The sequence below is a fragment of the Adiantum capillus-veneris genome, chromosome 6, assembly GCF_014529385.1.
Source record: "Adiantum capillus-veneris isolate H3 chromosome 6, ASM1452938v2, whole genome shotgun sequence".
NCBI lineage: Eukaryota > Viridiplantae > Streptophyta > Polypodiopsida > Polypodiales > Pteridaceae > Adiantum > Adiantum capillus-veneris.
In genome coordinates this window covers 10969456-10984580 of record NC_140936.1, presented here as the reverse complement: position 1 = coordinate 10984580, position 15125 = coordinate 10969456, and the positions used below count along the sequence as shown (strand labels likewise).

Below are 15125 nucleotides of genomic sequence, written 5' to 3'. Positions count from 1 at the left end.
CTGTAGTGTTCACACAAGGCTAGAGGACGGAGATGCACTTAAGGGTGGGCCAGAGATGGTGGGGGCATCCCATTGGTTCCTTTTCGGTATGTCAAGGGTGGAAGAGAGTTTGGGCTGGGGGGCTGTGGGAGAAACTTTTGTGTCTTCCACCGCCTAATGTGAGCCCCTTCAAAATTGAGCTTCGGCCACTTGATTTGAACTCAACCCTAGCCTAGATGACCGGGTGAAAGTACCGAGGTTAGAACCGGCATTATTTTTCTCTAGTGCGCCCGATTGATGTCGGGGCCATTGCCCTTGATCTCATCTCCTCATGCCCGTGTGAATTATAGATGAATCTCTCTGACATATATACACACTCTATCTCTCATCAGTTTCTTTAGAGATGATCGCACGGGTCTTTTCTTCTCCGCATGGCTGGCTTGGAGCCCTGAGCCTTCAGCAGCGAGCCTCCTTATTTTGGAAGAGTCCCTCATCTCGCAGCTATACGCTTTCCTCCTCTTCAATATTGTGCGGTAAGCCTTCGTTATTCTGTGTGAGAGAGAGAAATGAAATGAAATGATATATTAACTAACGTCTTCAAAAGGCCAAAATGAACTATGAGACCAATCCGCTACAAAACAAATGATACCACGTCTGGATCGAAGAGGGTGAAATGGGTGATGAATCCGTCCTCCTTTGTACTCTGGATGTTTAGATAGTTTGGCTCGAATCGTCTGCTGTAGTCTCCATCGAAGCTGTGAAGCTCCTCTCCTCAGTCGTGGGCGTCTTGATCTCCCTAGCTCCAATGCTCGGTCAATGAGAGTACCGCGGGTGTGAGTATGAGTTGAGCTTTGCGCTCCTCTATCTGTCCAGTGTTCGGTGTGAACCTCTATCTGTCCAGTGTTCGGTGTGAAGAAATCAGTAATTTACCTTTGGGATTGTGTCTCTCCAGATCTCCTTATTAAATTATCTTTGTGTTTGTGTAACTCAAGTAGTTACAATCCAAGACATCTCTAATCCTGATAGCTCATGACTCTAGAGAAGGGTTTGAAGACTTGTCTGAATAGTCAATGGAAGCGACCCCGTATCTTGTAACACATTGTGCATTGACATATATAATGCATCTCCATCTCCGAATCTATATGGCATAGACGGCATATCTTGCTAGCTACTTCAATCTCAAGCTGGTGTGAAGATGTCCGTATCTACCAATGGCACACCGTAACCCATGAGATAGATGTGTATCCATATAGCTGGGGCGAATCACAAACCAGTCTCCTGTGAGTTGGAGAAAACGCTCTCTATAGAAAGCCATCTTTGTGCCCAACTCCTCTTGTATCGAGGTACCCACTGGATCACGAGCCAGGACTTGTCCTCATTGCATCTTCTGTTGCCACCTTTGGCATGGTATCAGAGCTCTATGGTGTTACGACCACCTAAGTGCTCATAAATGGCTGATCCGGTGTGGTCTTGGACATGATTGAGAGAGAAGAAGCTTGCTGTTTTTTGCTGGTTTTCTCCAAGTTTGGGACAGCTTTGGGTATGCGGAGGCCTTGGATCTTCGTCTATGACTTCCCCGCCTTTACCTTTGATTACCCCGACCTCTTTTCACCGAGGGGAACCCGATGGAGACTCCAAGATGTGTAGCAGTACTGGATTGCTTTAGTTATCCCAGATGGAGTCATGTTACCTTGCTTTCCCGCAAGGAGAGCAAGCATGCGGTTGTTGGATCCAGAGGGGGGGAGCTACTCATTTTCGGCTTCTTCTTCAGAGGGAAGTGTTTGGACAACAATAGGATCTTCTTTATCTCTTTTGGAGGAGCTTTCCATGGCTGTGTTTTCTACGACAAGATGGATTGGCAGATTTGTTTTGCATGTTGCAAATGCACGTCTTTCTTGGAAATGTCGATGGAGCTTCCTATCCTTTGGGTAGCAGGTTGATGATTCAGTTGCACTTTTGTTCCAAATTGTGGATTATGGATGACAGAGGGGGATTTCTTCCTCACTTGAAGCAGGGGATGTTCCATGATTTTTTATTTTCCATCTAAGGATGGAAGTTCTAGTTCCGGCTTCAATAGACTCTTGTTTATCCTGTATGCAGCAGTTCAGGTACATGTTCCAGTGCATGTGTTGTAGTTGGCTTTGACAGGCAAAGGGGGATACCTATACCTCCAGAACGGTAGAACCACTTCTCGTTTGATCATCTGACTTCCTTGGATGAGGTTTAGAGGTGGAGCATGTGGTGCCAAACCCTTAGCCAACAATGAAACAGTACAAGGAGGTTATGTTGGAGTACGGACCCTTCCTTTCTCCATGTTTTCTCCTTTCCCCAGTGATAGTGTGGTCCTACAGATTTGGTCACTTCCTTGCCCTCTTGTGAGCTTGTCAGTATTAGTTGTGGGACTATATACGATCCTTGTCAGCTAGTCTACACCAGTTTTGGGACAGGTTTGCAACCCTTTATGGGTAGTTTTTCTTGATGATCGACAACAAATTTGTCGAGATCCTTTGGATGACAGGTTTGGACGTAGTGTCGGTAGTTAGTGGGGACATCTAGTTTCTACTCCCGTAGTCAGCAACATTTGGATGCCTCTTCCAATACATCTCTTTGGAGAGCTCCAACCTTGGGGGCAGCCCTTCTTCAGGTGTGCATATTTGGCCACGACTGGCTAGTATAGCAGGTTGTTTCCTTGTAGTTTTTTGCTCAGTTTTTTGGCATGTTACAAATCGGCCCCAACGTTCTTCACGGGCTAGTTCCCCGAGCCGGTTTCTTTACTCTCCGTTTGAGTATTGGAGTTATGTTGTGTATTGGATATTGATTGCACAGTTAAGTTGTGGGTATGTTCTTTTCAGCACAAGTACAAGGGATAGTTTTATGATGAAGATTTTAAAGGAAGCAAGTTACAATTGAAGTGCTAAAAGTCTGTTCAGTTTGTTCTTTTCTATTGGCACGTGGTGCCCGTCTTGTGACAAATTTTCTAGTGCATTAAACCTATTTTCCCTATTTTTGACATTTTTCACTTATTTATCAAGTGACTTTTGTTGGGAACTAGGTAGGACAATTTTGCTAAGATAATATATAAGCAAACCAAAGCTAGCACTTTCTGGCAGATGAGGCAACAAGAGCATTGCTCAGCAGGCCGACTCTCAACAAGAACAAGAACACTTCAACCTGGCATTTTCTCTCCAACAAGCTTCAGCGTTTTTGGAGCAGCCTCAGCCAGCGTTTTCAGCCTTCTGTAGTTGGCATTTTTAGCCCTGAGACGTCATCGATTTGCAGCAGTACCACACTCAGCCATTCCAGCGTTTCCTGCACCAGCATTTCAGCCAGCACCATGGCGATTTCAGCACCAGCATCCTAGCGTTTTTCAGCCAGCCTTCTCAGCGTTTTTGTAGCAGAAAAACAGCCAGCCACATAGCGTTTTCCAGCCACGATTCCCCCTCAACATTCCAGCATTTTGCATCAGCAAGTTCAACAAATAAAAGACCAGCAGATCCAGCGATTCCAAGCCAAAAAAAAGACAGCTCGACAAGAAGCATCCCAAGCACTCAGTTTTCAGCCATAGTCTCGTCCTCGTCGTCCACACTGTCGGCCTCAACATAGCCATTAGATTTGCATCAGCATCATTGTATTTGATTGTGTAATCAATAGTAGACCACTCTCCCCATCGAGAGTGGGGCCCTTGGAGGAGGGTTTTACAACATCCCTGGTGTCATATTCTCTTCTCTCTCTATCTCTCAGGCTCATGCACCTTCACGCACAGTGTCCATTCACTTTGTTTGTGTCCATTACACTCTCTCATTAAAGAACGGAAGGCTCTCCCTTTCATAAGAAAAAAGGAACCTTGAGCACGATCGGATCACTCATCTTGAGCAAAGTTCAACATTCACTTCCGCTGCACCTTACAGTCCACTGCAGAGTTACCCGAAACGCGGAACAGGAACGACGCGGAACAAGAGGCATAAAAAACACCCAAATAATGCTTGAGAAGCAAATGGGTGTGAGGGGGTGCATTTTATTTTTTGACTCCTTGCACACTTACAAAAACACCTAATGTTCACTAGAAATTTGCAAAAAACTGCCTATTTCTCCCCATTTTTGAGAGTTGGCCGTTCCGGCCGACCGTTCCGGTATGAGGTGGTCACCGGGAACGGCAAAACGTTGCGGGACGTTCCGGCTCGGCAGAGGGCGAGGGAACGGCGTTCCGGCGTTCCAGGGCCTAGGGAATGCGTTCCCCGGTAACTATGGCCCACTGCTGGTCCCGTGTATGTGTGGAAAGCATGTGAAACCGGCTGCTCCAAGAAATTGTTGTAAGCCATTATGTATGGCTAACCCATGTGTAGTCGTCATCTCCATGAGGTCTCTCCCATACTTCGTCTGCTCTCTGTTATGTGAGCATCTGTCCAGCCCCAACTCACCCACATCCAGCTCTCTAAGCATCTCATCTGAAATGTCGTAGAAGACTGTCTGAGACTTGTCCGTTCGGGCATTGAAGTCCCCTAGCAGGATGATATCACCATCCCTAGAAAACTCCAATATATCATCATCTGGTATAGAGAAAGGCGACCGTCCTTTGGATGCAGCATATACTGACGTACTGGGGGGGAGTAACATATGGCAATGTAAAATCGGCCCGTGTCAGCTCTCAGCCTCACCCACATGTATCTAGCACGATCATCTCTTCATACAATATGTAGTAGTTGTTGTAATTCCTCCCTAAATAGCATTGCTGCTCCTCCTAAACCTCTACTCCCATGCTCAGATCTCGCGACTATCTTGTGGGCTGTCTCCCATTTGTATCCCACCACATATGGCATAAGCTGTCCAGGGGCCTGATGAGTCTTTGAGAAGAAAACAATGTCCCTATCTTTGAAACTGTTCCCAAAGGCACCAACGTCCAACCTCATAGATCCATTACAATTCCAAGTAGTGTCACGTGACACATCCCAACCCTATGTGTCCGTGGACAAGCTACACCACAGCAGTGTTCAGTCAGTCCGATCAAGCTAGATTAGCAGTGATCTGGCACTTTTGTGAGTCTATTCGTAGATCGTGCATGCCCAGTCACTTAGCATAGATGCATATCCTCCGGTTGCACACAGCATGATCATCGGAATTCCCATCAGAATCCATTAGCATCAGTTAGGGGAATTTTCCAGTGCATTTAGCCTATTTTCCTATTTATTGGTATTTTCACTTATTAGTTTTAAGTGACTTTCCAACAAAAGTAGGTAGGGTAATTTTGCTAAGTTAATATATAAGCAAACCCAAGTTAGCACTAAATGGCAGAAGAGGCAGCAGGAGCACCTTGCTCAACAGGCAACTTCTCAGCAAGACCAACCCCCGCGACTACTCTGGCGTTTTCTCCACAGAAGACCTAGCTTTTTGGCATCAGATCAGCCTTGGCGATTTGTGCACAGTAGGTCAGCCCCGGCGTCATCACGACACAGCAGATCAGCCTAGCGTTTTTGCATTTGCAGAACCCCGGCGACAGAAGGACCAATTTTAGCCCCTGGCGTTTTTGGATTTCAGCAGCAAATTAAGACCGGCATTAGTCACCTAAAGTGTAGCAGATTCAGCCCGTAAAGACCATCAGTTTTCAGCCCTAAGAAACCTCATTTTTTAGCCAAGAAAACACAGCCAAAACAGTCATTTTCAGCCACCGAAACAGTCCCGAAATTCAACGATTAGAAGATCTCAGATTTCAGCCGTCGTCGTCATCTGCATAGACCAAGTTGCATAGTCCATTGCATACGCATTGTACACCTTTGTGCAATCAAAGAATAGACCACTCTCGTCGACGAGAGTGGGGCCTTCGGAGGAGGGTTTTACAACCTCTCGGTGTCGTATCTCTTCTCTCTCCTTCTCTCAGTCTCATTCACTTGCACGCACAATATCCTCTCACTTTGTTCGTGATCATAGCACTCTCCATAAGACGGAAAGCTCTCTCTTTCCCTAAAGAACTAAAAAGAACCTTGAGCAATAAAGATCACTAATCTTGAGAAAAGACAACATTCATTCCGCTGCAACTAACAAGTAGCCATCTTCTTTGGCATTACCTCTCTCATATACACAAGCTGTGAGAGAGTGAGATCATCACTGAGGAAAATAACTATCTTCTTGAGAGTAGGCCTCTTTCTCAAGAATTCCTTCTTCTCTTCCAAGGAGGGAAAGCGTAGAGTGAGAGCTCTCCCTTTTGAAGATTCTCCAAGGCCATCACTCTTCTTGTCCACTCTATGGATGTGAGGCTTGTAACATGTTAATAAGAGTGGGTGTACAAGGAGCTTCCTTACCTTTCCCTTTCTTGGAAACCTCAATCCATTTTTCGGCCTCCTCTACTTTCTTTCGTGTTGCGGAGATGACCGCGGCCCATGACTTCTTCCTCTCACCTTCCTTGATAACCCGTATTTCTTTTCTCATGGTATTTAATTCTTCCATCATGGATGGCTGAATTTCGCCTTCTTCGAGTTGCCCACTTTTTGCTTGTAGATTTCGGATGATGGAATCTTGGATGACCACTTTCTCCTCGAGTGAAGCGATCCTCCTACGCATGCCATCTCTTTCTTCGGTTCATCTTTGAAGAATAGTGCTCCTCTCCCCTCCACTCTTCCTCTTCGTTTCTCCATTCTCGCATTTCCTTCTCTATTGCCGACATCCTCTTCTCTGACCGCAGGAAAGAGGCTTTGTAGGCGGCCGGCGAGGGATGCGTCTTCTTACATGTGGGGGAAGCCGTTGACACTTTGCGGATGCTTTCCACATGAGAGAGAGAGAGAGAGAGAGAGAGAGAGAGAGAGAGAGAGAGAGACTCTCAAACAACGAAAATAAAATAAAATACAAGAAACCCTAAAAAACAGCAAGAAATGCTTGTGAAACCTTCAAAAACAGCAAAATACAGATTTGAAACCCTAAAAACAGCAAAAAACTGTGGCAAAACCCTAAAAAAACAGCAAGCAACGGTGATGAAACCCAAAAAACAGTTTTGAAACCCTAAAGAACACCATAAAACAGTTTCGAAACCTTAAAAACAACAAAAAACAGTGACGAAACCCTAAAACAGCCAAAAAGCAATTTCGAAACCCTAAAAACAGCAAAGAAGAAGTGACGAAACCCTAAAAACAGTGAGAGAACCATGTGAGAGAGAGAGAGAGAGAGAGAGAGAGAGAGAGAGAGAGATGAGATGAAATGAAATGAAATATTATATTAAACGTCTTCAACAGGCCAAAATAACCTATGAGACCAAACTGATACAATCCTTGTGGATCTAATCCAATGTCTGGGTACAAAAATAAAAATGAAGTAAAGTGAGGCTAAAATCGTCAGACTAAAATCATCATCAATGCCCGAGGATGCCCGGCATCGGGCGTTGTCCGAGAAAGTATTGCATTGGTCACTGAAGAGCTTCGTCAATGTCCGCCTCTGTAAATAGTCGTATTGGGCGTCTCCTATATCGTGCTAGAATAGTCCTGATCCTCTGATGGAGCTTAGTCTATGTCGTGGTTGCCCTCGTAGGCGTGGGCGTCTAGCTCCCCCGAGCTCACTGCCTTTGTTCACTAATATACCTCTAGTATAAGTGGGCTCTGAAGTCTGCTGTGAAGCATGCTCATCTGGCTGCTTAGTCCTTGCTCTAAAGAAGTCAGTGATCCCCCTCTGTGAATGAGAGAGAGAGAGAGAGAGAGAGAGAGAGAGAGTTCGATAGAGCATCCAATGGGATCACCAAGGGCAGTAAAACACAAAATTGAACCAATAATTGCTCTCTAGATTTCTCTATAGCTTTTTGACACAAAGCTCAGGTGTCCTGTAACATGTATATAGTCATTTTAACCGTGAAACACATTTTGGAAGATGCAAAAGGGTCTAATATTTGAAGTATTGATTTGTTCATTTGGTATGTGAAACATATGCTGTTTTTTGTAATGTTTGAAACTCACCCATGAACGTTTTCAGTCCTACATTTCAATGTGCTTTGCCCTTGAACTGAAACAAAAGGCTCACGTGAGGTGTTCCCAAAAAGCTGGGTTAGTTGCAGAAGGGTCCTGGATTTTCTGGAAGTGAAACTGCACATTTAAGGGGCAAAGGCTTTACAGTATGTCCCTAATTTAGGCTTCTTTTGTGGAGTGCAAGTGTGGATCTGCTGATTCTCTGGTATGCTGCTGTTTGAGTGTCTCACAGATAAAAACCACCACCAGTCTGCTGCCTCTTTCAAGGCTGAAGCGTTCATTGAGGAGAAGCTCACTGATGCATTATCCGAGAAGGCTAGGAGTGTTCGTCAGGCAAGCTCAAGTTTTGGATTTTGTGTCTCTATGAAGTTGTAGCATCCTCTACATCTGCTACTTAGGTTCGGCATTGTATTGCTTTTATGCTGAACAGATAGTTTTACTAACAGATGGAGAGGATCACATATCATGCGGGCTCCAATGGCCCCCATTGACTGTAATTTTTCAAGTTTCATCATATCCAGGCTTCCAGGTTTCAGAAGGTAACACTTAGTACAGCAGATCTGTTATTTGTTTGCTCATCTGTTTTTACCTGCATATTGGTTTAAATTGGTGAAAAATTCATGGAGTGTGGCTTTATAATGTAATAGAGACAAGTTAGTGCGTGTAGGAAGCCCTCCATATGCCACTTGAATATATTCAAGTGTGCGTTTTGAAACAACAAGCAACATTTCTAGTGGCTACATCTTAGATGCTGCCAATGTGCCTTCCCTTAAAGGCGAACTTGTTAGATCTACTGAAATCGAGGTTAAGCCAAAATTACTGTTGGTTGTCATCTATCCTTCATCTTAGATGCTCTTGCACATGAGACCCTCAACAGGGGCATAGACCCTAACGTGCTCTGAGAGCAATACACTGCTGCATCTCCTCCTGTCACCAAGACAGATCTAGAGAAACACAGGCACATGCCTAAGGCTTCCCATGTGTGGTTGCGCTCCAAAGGACTGAGGATCTCTGCTTTCCCAGGCCTGCACTCTCCTTTGGATGCTCTACATCTTAGATGCTGCCAATGTGCCTTAACTTAAAGCCGAACTTGTTAGATCTACTGAAATCAAGGTTAAGGCAAATTGTCGTCCATCCTTTTAACTGTGCTTTTTTTAAGGTGGTCAGTGATTCCATGTCTTAATATAAAATCCTTGGAAGGGTTTTACAGATTCTTGTTTGAATCAGGATCATTTGATTGTACAAAATATGCAGCTTATAGCCTTTGAGCGGATTCTATTGTCAGTCTTTTCAAGCAACCAAATAGAGACATTGTTGTAGCCTATCTTGTCACATTTCAGCTTCAATAGAATGGTGGATTTTGACTTTCTAGAACAAGCCTTAGAGGAGAATAGGGTTAGGCATACATTTGAAATTTTATCGTTTCTTATATTGATTGGACCTACCTTTTCATGTGAACAATTGAAATCTTCTTTTCTTTTTAGTTCTTTTTAGTTTGTCAATGGGTCCCTTGCCACTGCCTTCATTTCACATGCTTACATGGCTTGACTTCCCTTTCATTTTATTGTTTTAGAATACCAAATTGAACCTTCACCTTGTTTCTGATACAAAGAATATTGCCATCTCTCAGGAGGGATTTTAAAGATTGGTTGAAGTAGGTGGGGTGTTTTTGGATGTAAAGAGGGATACTGATCAAGGCAGATTTTTTTTTCTCATGTCATTAGTGCCGAAGTCATCGCTTGTCCGGAATGTGGATGTGGAGTGTGCAGAATCAGAGGAATTGACTGACAGACTGCGAAATGCAGGCTATCAAGGAAATAAGCCGAGTGTCTGGGTTGTACAGGTCAAATTTCAGGAGTTCCTATAGCAAAAATTGAGCGTGTGTTGATGAAGCCTCCATGGGTGGGAAGTTTACTTGGTTATTGATCTCATTCAGGGCATCAATCTTGAGGCAGAAACAAAGCTTCGAAGAGTTTTAGCAAATGTGAGCAGTCTTATAATGCAAGGTTCGCTAGTGATTGGATCCCTCAAAGCGAGCATAGGAGAGTTAAATGAGGTGAGTATAGGAGAGTCAAAATGAGGTGAGAATGTTGTCTGCTGAGCAAATATCATGTTCTTAAAAGGGTGGGTTTTTGGCCTCTCTTGGTGAGATTTTTGTTACGAATGTCAGGATGCAGCGAAGAATCTGTTGGAGAAGATTTTACTGGGCTGCGGTTTTCGACGAAGTTCAGTGATGTACACAACTAGCTTAGATGGAATGGCTGCGTGTATCCTGTTTGCTGCAGAACAGCTACGCTTGTCAGATGATCAGGTTTGCCGAACATCATCTTTGTCTATGAATTCGAATACAGAAAGCAGCCCCTTTCAAAGGAGGAAGGAGTAGGAACCATTTCTTCACATGTGTGTGTGTGTGAGAGAGAGAGAGAGAGAGAGAGAGAGAGAGAGAGAGAGAGAGTGAATAGAGAACCATGAGGTATGGTGACTTCTAAATATACAAATATTTCAGTCTGGCTGTTGTAAGGGAAGTCCCATTGCAGGTTCATTATGCACGGAGAGAGATGGAGCTCGCTGAGGAGTCTGGAGAAGAAGAGACTTTTGAAGACTGGTTATAGAAGAGCTTTTTTAATGGAGGCCCCTAGAGCTCTGCTTCCGCATGGTGGAATTGGCATTGTTCTTCCCTAACATGATTATTTTTGCCGCTCCTTTTTAATGTATCTCAAGCATGTTCTTTCTTTGAGAATGCCTTTGTCAGTCAAAATTTTGGTCCTTAGGCATCCACACAAGTACAAGAATGTCAATTCGTTCACTTGGGTGGATGGTTTTCAACGGCTTACAAAAGTTTTGCTCCTATGTTTCACTTTGTTGCAAGGGAAAAAAGAGCAAAATCAAGGCAAATTGCATCCATCAGCTCTACATGTATGTCATGTGCAGATTTGCAGGTATGGTTGTTTGATAACCTCTTCACGAAGCATGTCCATTTACAATGTGATGTGTTTGCTTCTCTAGCTTTGCCCCTCTAGGAAATTTCATGTCACAAGCGCCAATTACAATGCACACGCTTGTGGTAGCTGTGTGTCCATGATGTATGTATGTCAATTGTAGCTCTCGCTGTATGATACTTTGAAACATTGCCATCAAGCATATTACCTTTCAGTATCATGTGTTTATGTATCTGAGTTCTACCACTCTAGGGAGTAATTTCACACACACCAATAATTCTCCGTATCAAGTGAAAAGATTGGGTGAAATTGTGCTTTTTCATGGCTTGATTGTAGAATTTGTGGATCAAATGCATACAGTTCATGATCTTAGTTATGGTGATACAATTGGAGCATTTGGCTCGTCACAGCATGGACCATAGTGTAAGACGCCGCATGGGTGGTTTTCCTGGCAATTTCGAACGCACAGCTGTGGGTTGCTCATTTGGATCCTTTCAATACTTGCTATTTTGCATTGCTTGCAAATATGTAATGTTTTTTTTTTTCCTTCAAAAATCTGCCTTCTCTTTAGGCTCCATTGAAGAATGTATGTGAAGGTTGTATTCATGTGGGGTTCTTTAAATTAAAGCTTGTGTAAACGCCATTCTCGGCAGTGAATATTTTAGTGCATGATCTTGATTGATGATAATTTCAAAAGTGCATGATTTTTTTATTACCAAAACTTTAAATTCAAAATGTTTTTTTGGGTCTAGGCAATTTGTTGCTATTTGTAAAATCGCTCGCCTTCATTGATAAGAGGAAATTTTTGAAGAAGTCTGATGCAATTTTTTGTGACTCTTATGTGTCATAAAACTATGGTTTAGTACCTTAATACATGCCAACAGAATGTATGTATAAGAGCCAAGCTTTACCATCCACATTCGTTTTAGTTTGAGGCTAACTATAATGCGTCCCACTAATGGTACTACAGAGGTGTCCATTAGTCTCTTTCTTAATATGGCAAAGGGCCTCCCTTTTCAATTGTGTTTTCTTCTTGTGCAGCGCCCCCCCCCCCCCTCCCCCTCCCCCTCCCCCTCCGGGAGGCGGCCCGCTGGCCATTTTCCATATCTTGGTGTTCACATGACATGTATGCTTTGTAGCATTTTAATTAGTGGTGCACGATGACGGAGAAATTTGGTTGTGTTGATGCAGTGAAGTCACAAGTTGGCTTGCTACTCATGTAGGTGTTGTTTGATGACAAAAGGATTGAAGATAAGTAGGATATGACAATGCCTAAATGGGTGACGCTCACTTTACGTGAAAACAAAATAGAAGCACCCAAAAGTTGAAAATTTCTCCAAAATCTTAAACTATTTATCCAGCAATTAATCAAGGCCTCACCCTTAGGGTAGTCAGGTGTTCACCCACTTTTAGAAAATACTTAGTTTTTGAGACAATCTTTCATACACCTTTGTAACAGGCAGTGTTTTGAAATTTTGTCATGCAAAATATGTAAAAAGCATGCCAAAATCTTTGAAATCAAGTCCCATTTTAAAAAATTTCCATGCAAGATGCGCATAAAATGTGTGACCGTATCATGCGTGTGAACGTAATTAGGATCATCACACACTTTTTCCCCTCGCTGTAAGGTTTTCTTCTCTTGCCTCCCATCATTCTAGGGAAAGGCCTATCTTTGTATTCACAAACTTAGGAGTCCTTTGGATATTGCATGCCGTTAAGCTTCTCGTTCAAATTCTCTATCTTAGTGTTCATTCTTGGGTCATATTTCCAACAATTGATGTCACAACAAGATTTAACATCTAGAGTAGCGTCCCCAACACCCTCTTAGCTATTTTTGGTGAGTATTTGCAAAGCGATATATTATTAGAGGATCACCATATCACACAATGCAATATAGCAATATTTGCGCATTAATATACCTATATCAATACATATGAAGTCAATTTGGTTGAGGCATGAAGACTACATTGGCTTGTCTAGTAGAACGTAAGCACCCATAGACAATGATTAAAAACCTAACAATAATAACAAAATTAAGGCCAACCATGCCAAGTCTTGATCACACCCCCAAACCAAAATGTCCTTTCAAAGAGTAAATGAGCTTGGAATGCCATGAATCAAAAGACATTGGTAGAAAAGACTAAAAAAAAAGTGTCGAGCCAAAAAAAAATGATTCCAAGGGTCCCAAAAATGGCAACTCTTCATTTACCAAGTCAGCAAAATTTAAAACATCATTTGTGAATCCACTATAGGTTGGAACTCTTATTTATACCAAGTAATTTTCTTTAGTCATGCTTCAAGGAAAATATAATGAGATTTTAAAGTTAAATTGAATTGTAATGTTCACCTTGGCCATTAACTTCAAGTGCTTCAATCTTCTAGTAGTGTGAACGTTGTTGGGATGTATATTAATGAAAATTTGTGATAGCTTTGCAATGTAGCACATGAACTTGGCTTTGTTATGCATAATTGGATCCTCCTTAAGCCACATCAATGTCGCAAATTTTAGATTTGACATAAAAGACCATATTAATAATTGTCTTCAAACCATCTATAACTGAGTGAATTTTTCATGAAAATTGTTTTTTTTCCCATCAACACAAAAGAAATGTACGTAATAGAAACTACCATGCACCATAAGCTAATAATATGTGCCATTTAGAGTTGTTTAATGAAGTCCCATGCAATTTGGATTAATAATAAGGGTTCACTTCGCACTTCTTTAGATTTGCTTCTGACTTCGTAGACCTGAACCCTTGTTGACTAACTTGTAAATCTTCAATTTCTATGAAATTAGGTGACTGGCTCATTTTGTAGAGAAAGCTAGTGTGGTCACTTGTCTAATAGGTGATGGATGGTGGATCACGATCCATGTGTTTCTAGACCCTTTCTTAGCCTATGGCTAAGTTCCTATGGAATTTCGATTACTTGTGGTTTTCCCACGCAGATTTCTTGGTTGACCTTAAACTTTGAATTTTAGCCATATCTGAGTTTTTGCTCAGTTTTGGAGGAAACAAGAGCATGATTTTGATAGGGAATTTTGGTCCCGGAGTGATGTTACTCTATAGTTACCTACCTACTTCATATCCTAGACTAGTAAAATTTTGGGGTCCAAAACCATGTAATCATCTCTCAAGATGATTAATATTATGATATATAAGTATACAACTACTCTTCAGAGAGCTCTACCCAACCTTTTACCCCTTGTCGACTCATTTTTATTATCTTTTTGTGGATGATGATATATATGGACATTACATAGTTTTGTTTCAAGAGCTATCCTTTTGTATATAGGTCGATACGGATGGGTAGTGGGTGGGTGCTACATGAAAGATTCCAATTTGACCCACCTTCATGTAGCACCCACCTCCCACTTACGTGATAATTTTTTTGCCCTTTAAGTTGCAAATTTTCTCTTGGCAAATCATAGCTCTAATTTGGATGTTGTCAAGCGTATTCTTGTAGTAGCAAGCCTCCTTATTATAGATCTATAGTGGAGAGGCTTAGGTGTGGAATGAGTATGTACATGAGGGGTGAACTAGGGCCCAAAACCTAGATGAACAAAGAGAAAAAAGCCGGTGGGAAAAAAATGCTTTTGGTATAGACTCTTTATGGAGTCAAACATTTAATGTTAAAAAAATTTCACAATTGAATTTTCAAGAAAAACATGTCGTGCAAGAGTAGAATCGATGGGTGCTTCGAGGAACAAATGTAAACGTGACATAAAAAGATGTCTCAATAACTTCCACTTTCTTAGGAAGGGTTTCTGATGTAAAAAATTATCTCACTTATACCTCACCATGCACTATGCATGAATGTCTTTAATTATTCTCCTTTACTCCATCAGACTTAAAATACATAGAATTTAAACTCTCTACTCACTCATACTAGCATGAAATGACACAACTTAAATATGTTTAATTGTGCTAGATTACAAAGTACCTAAAATAGCTAAACTATGATCATATATGTGGTACTAACACGTGTGAACAAACTTAGGACTGTCGATGCACTTTTTCCTTCACTTGGAGGTTTTCTTCCTCGTGCATTGTATATACGTCCATCACTTTAGGGCTATCTTATCTTTCTATTTGTGCACTAAGAAATATACTCTCTGTTGTGTGCCTTGAGCTTCTTATGCTTCTCCAAGGTATATGTTTATCCTTGCAATCCTAATTTCAACAATTGGTATCAGAGCATGTCATGTCTTCCTAGTACTATCACCAACACCCCTTCGCTCATGTTCTCAAATTTTTGCGATCTTTGGAGA

General features: G+C 42.1%; 1 protein-coding gene across 4 annotated transcripts; it reads left to right on the top strand.

Annotated features, from left to right (window-relative positions):
* The first annotated feature begins 227 nt into the window (after positions 1-227).
* On the top strand, positions 228-11072 carry LOC147455145 (S-adenosyl-L-methionine-dependent methyltransferases superfamily protein). 4 transcript variants are annotated; one of them, XM_086513983.1, is made up of 7 exons: positions 228-512; positions 8149-8249; positions 8347-8455; positions 9641-9759; positions 9853-9972; positions 10087-10227; positions 10423-11072. In XM_086513983.1, the coding sequence occupies exons 1-7, from the start codon at positions 383-385 to the stop codon at positions 10486-10488; spliced, it is 786 nt and encodes a 261-aa protein (XP_086370109.1). In that variant the 5' UTR covers positions 228-382; the 3' UTR covers positions 10489-11072. The 4 variants fall into 4 exon arrangements, with proteins under 4 accessions (XP_086370109.1, XP_086370107.1, XP_086370110.1 ...); XM_086513981.1 differs by having other exon boundaries at positions 229-512; positions 10443-11072; XM_086513984.1 differs by having other exon boundaries at positions 229-512; positions 10438-11072.
* The last annotated feature ends 4053 nt before the right edge of the window (positions 11073-15125 follow it).

Coding starts and splice junctions, on each gene's coding strand:
- LOC147455145 (XM_086513981.1), top strand. CDS start 383: ATGATCGCACGGGTCTTTTCTTCTCCGCATGGCTGGCTTGGAGCCCTG. Junction 513..8,148: donor CTCCTCTTCAATATTGTGCG/GTAAGCCTTCGT, acceptor AGTGTCTCACAG/ATAAAAACCACCACCAGTCT. Junction 9,760..9,852: donor CGAGTGTCTGGGTTGTACAG/GTCAAATTTCAG, acceptor GATCTCATTCAG/GGCATCAATCTTGAGGCAGA.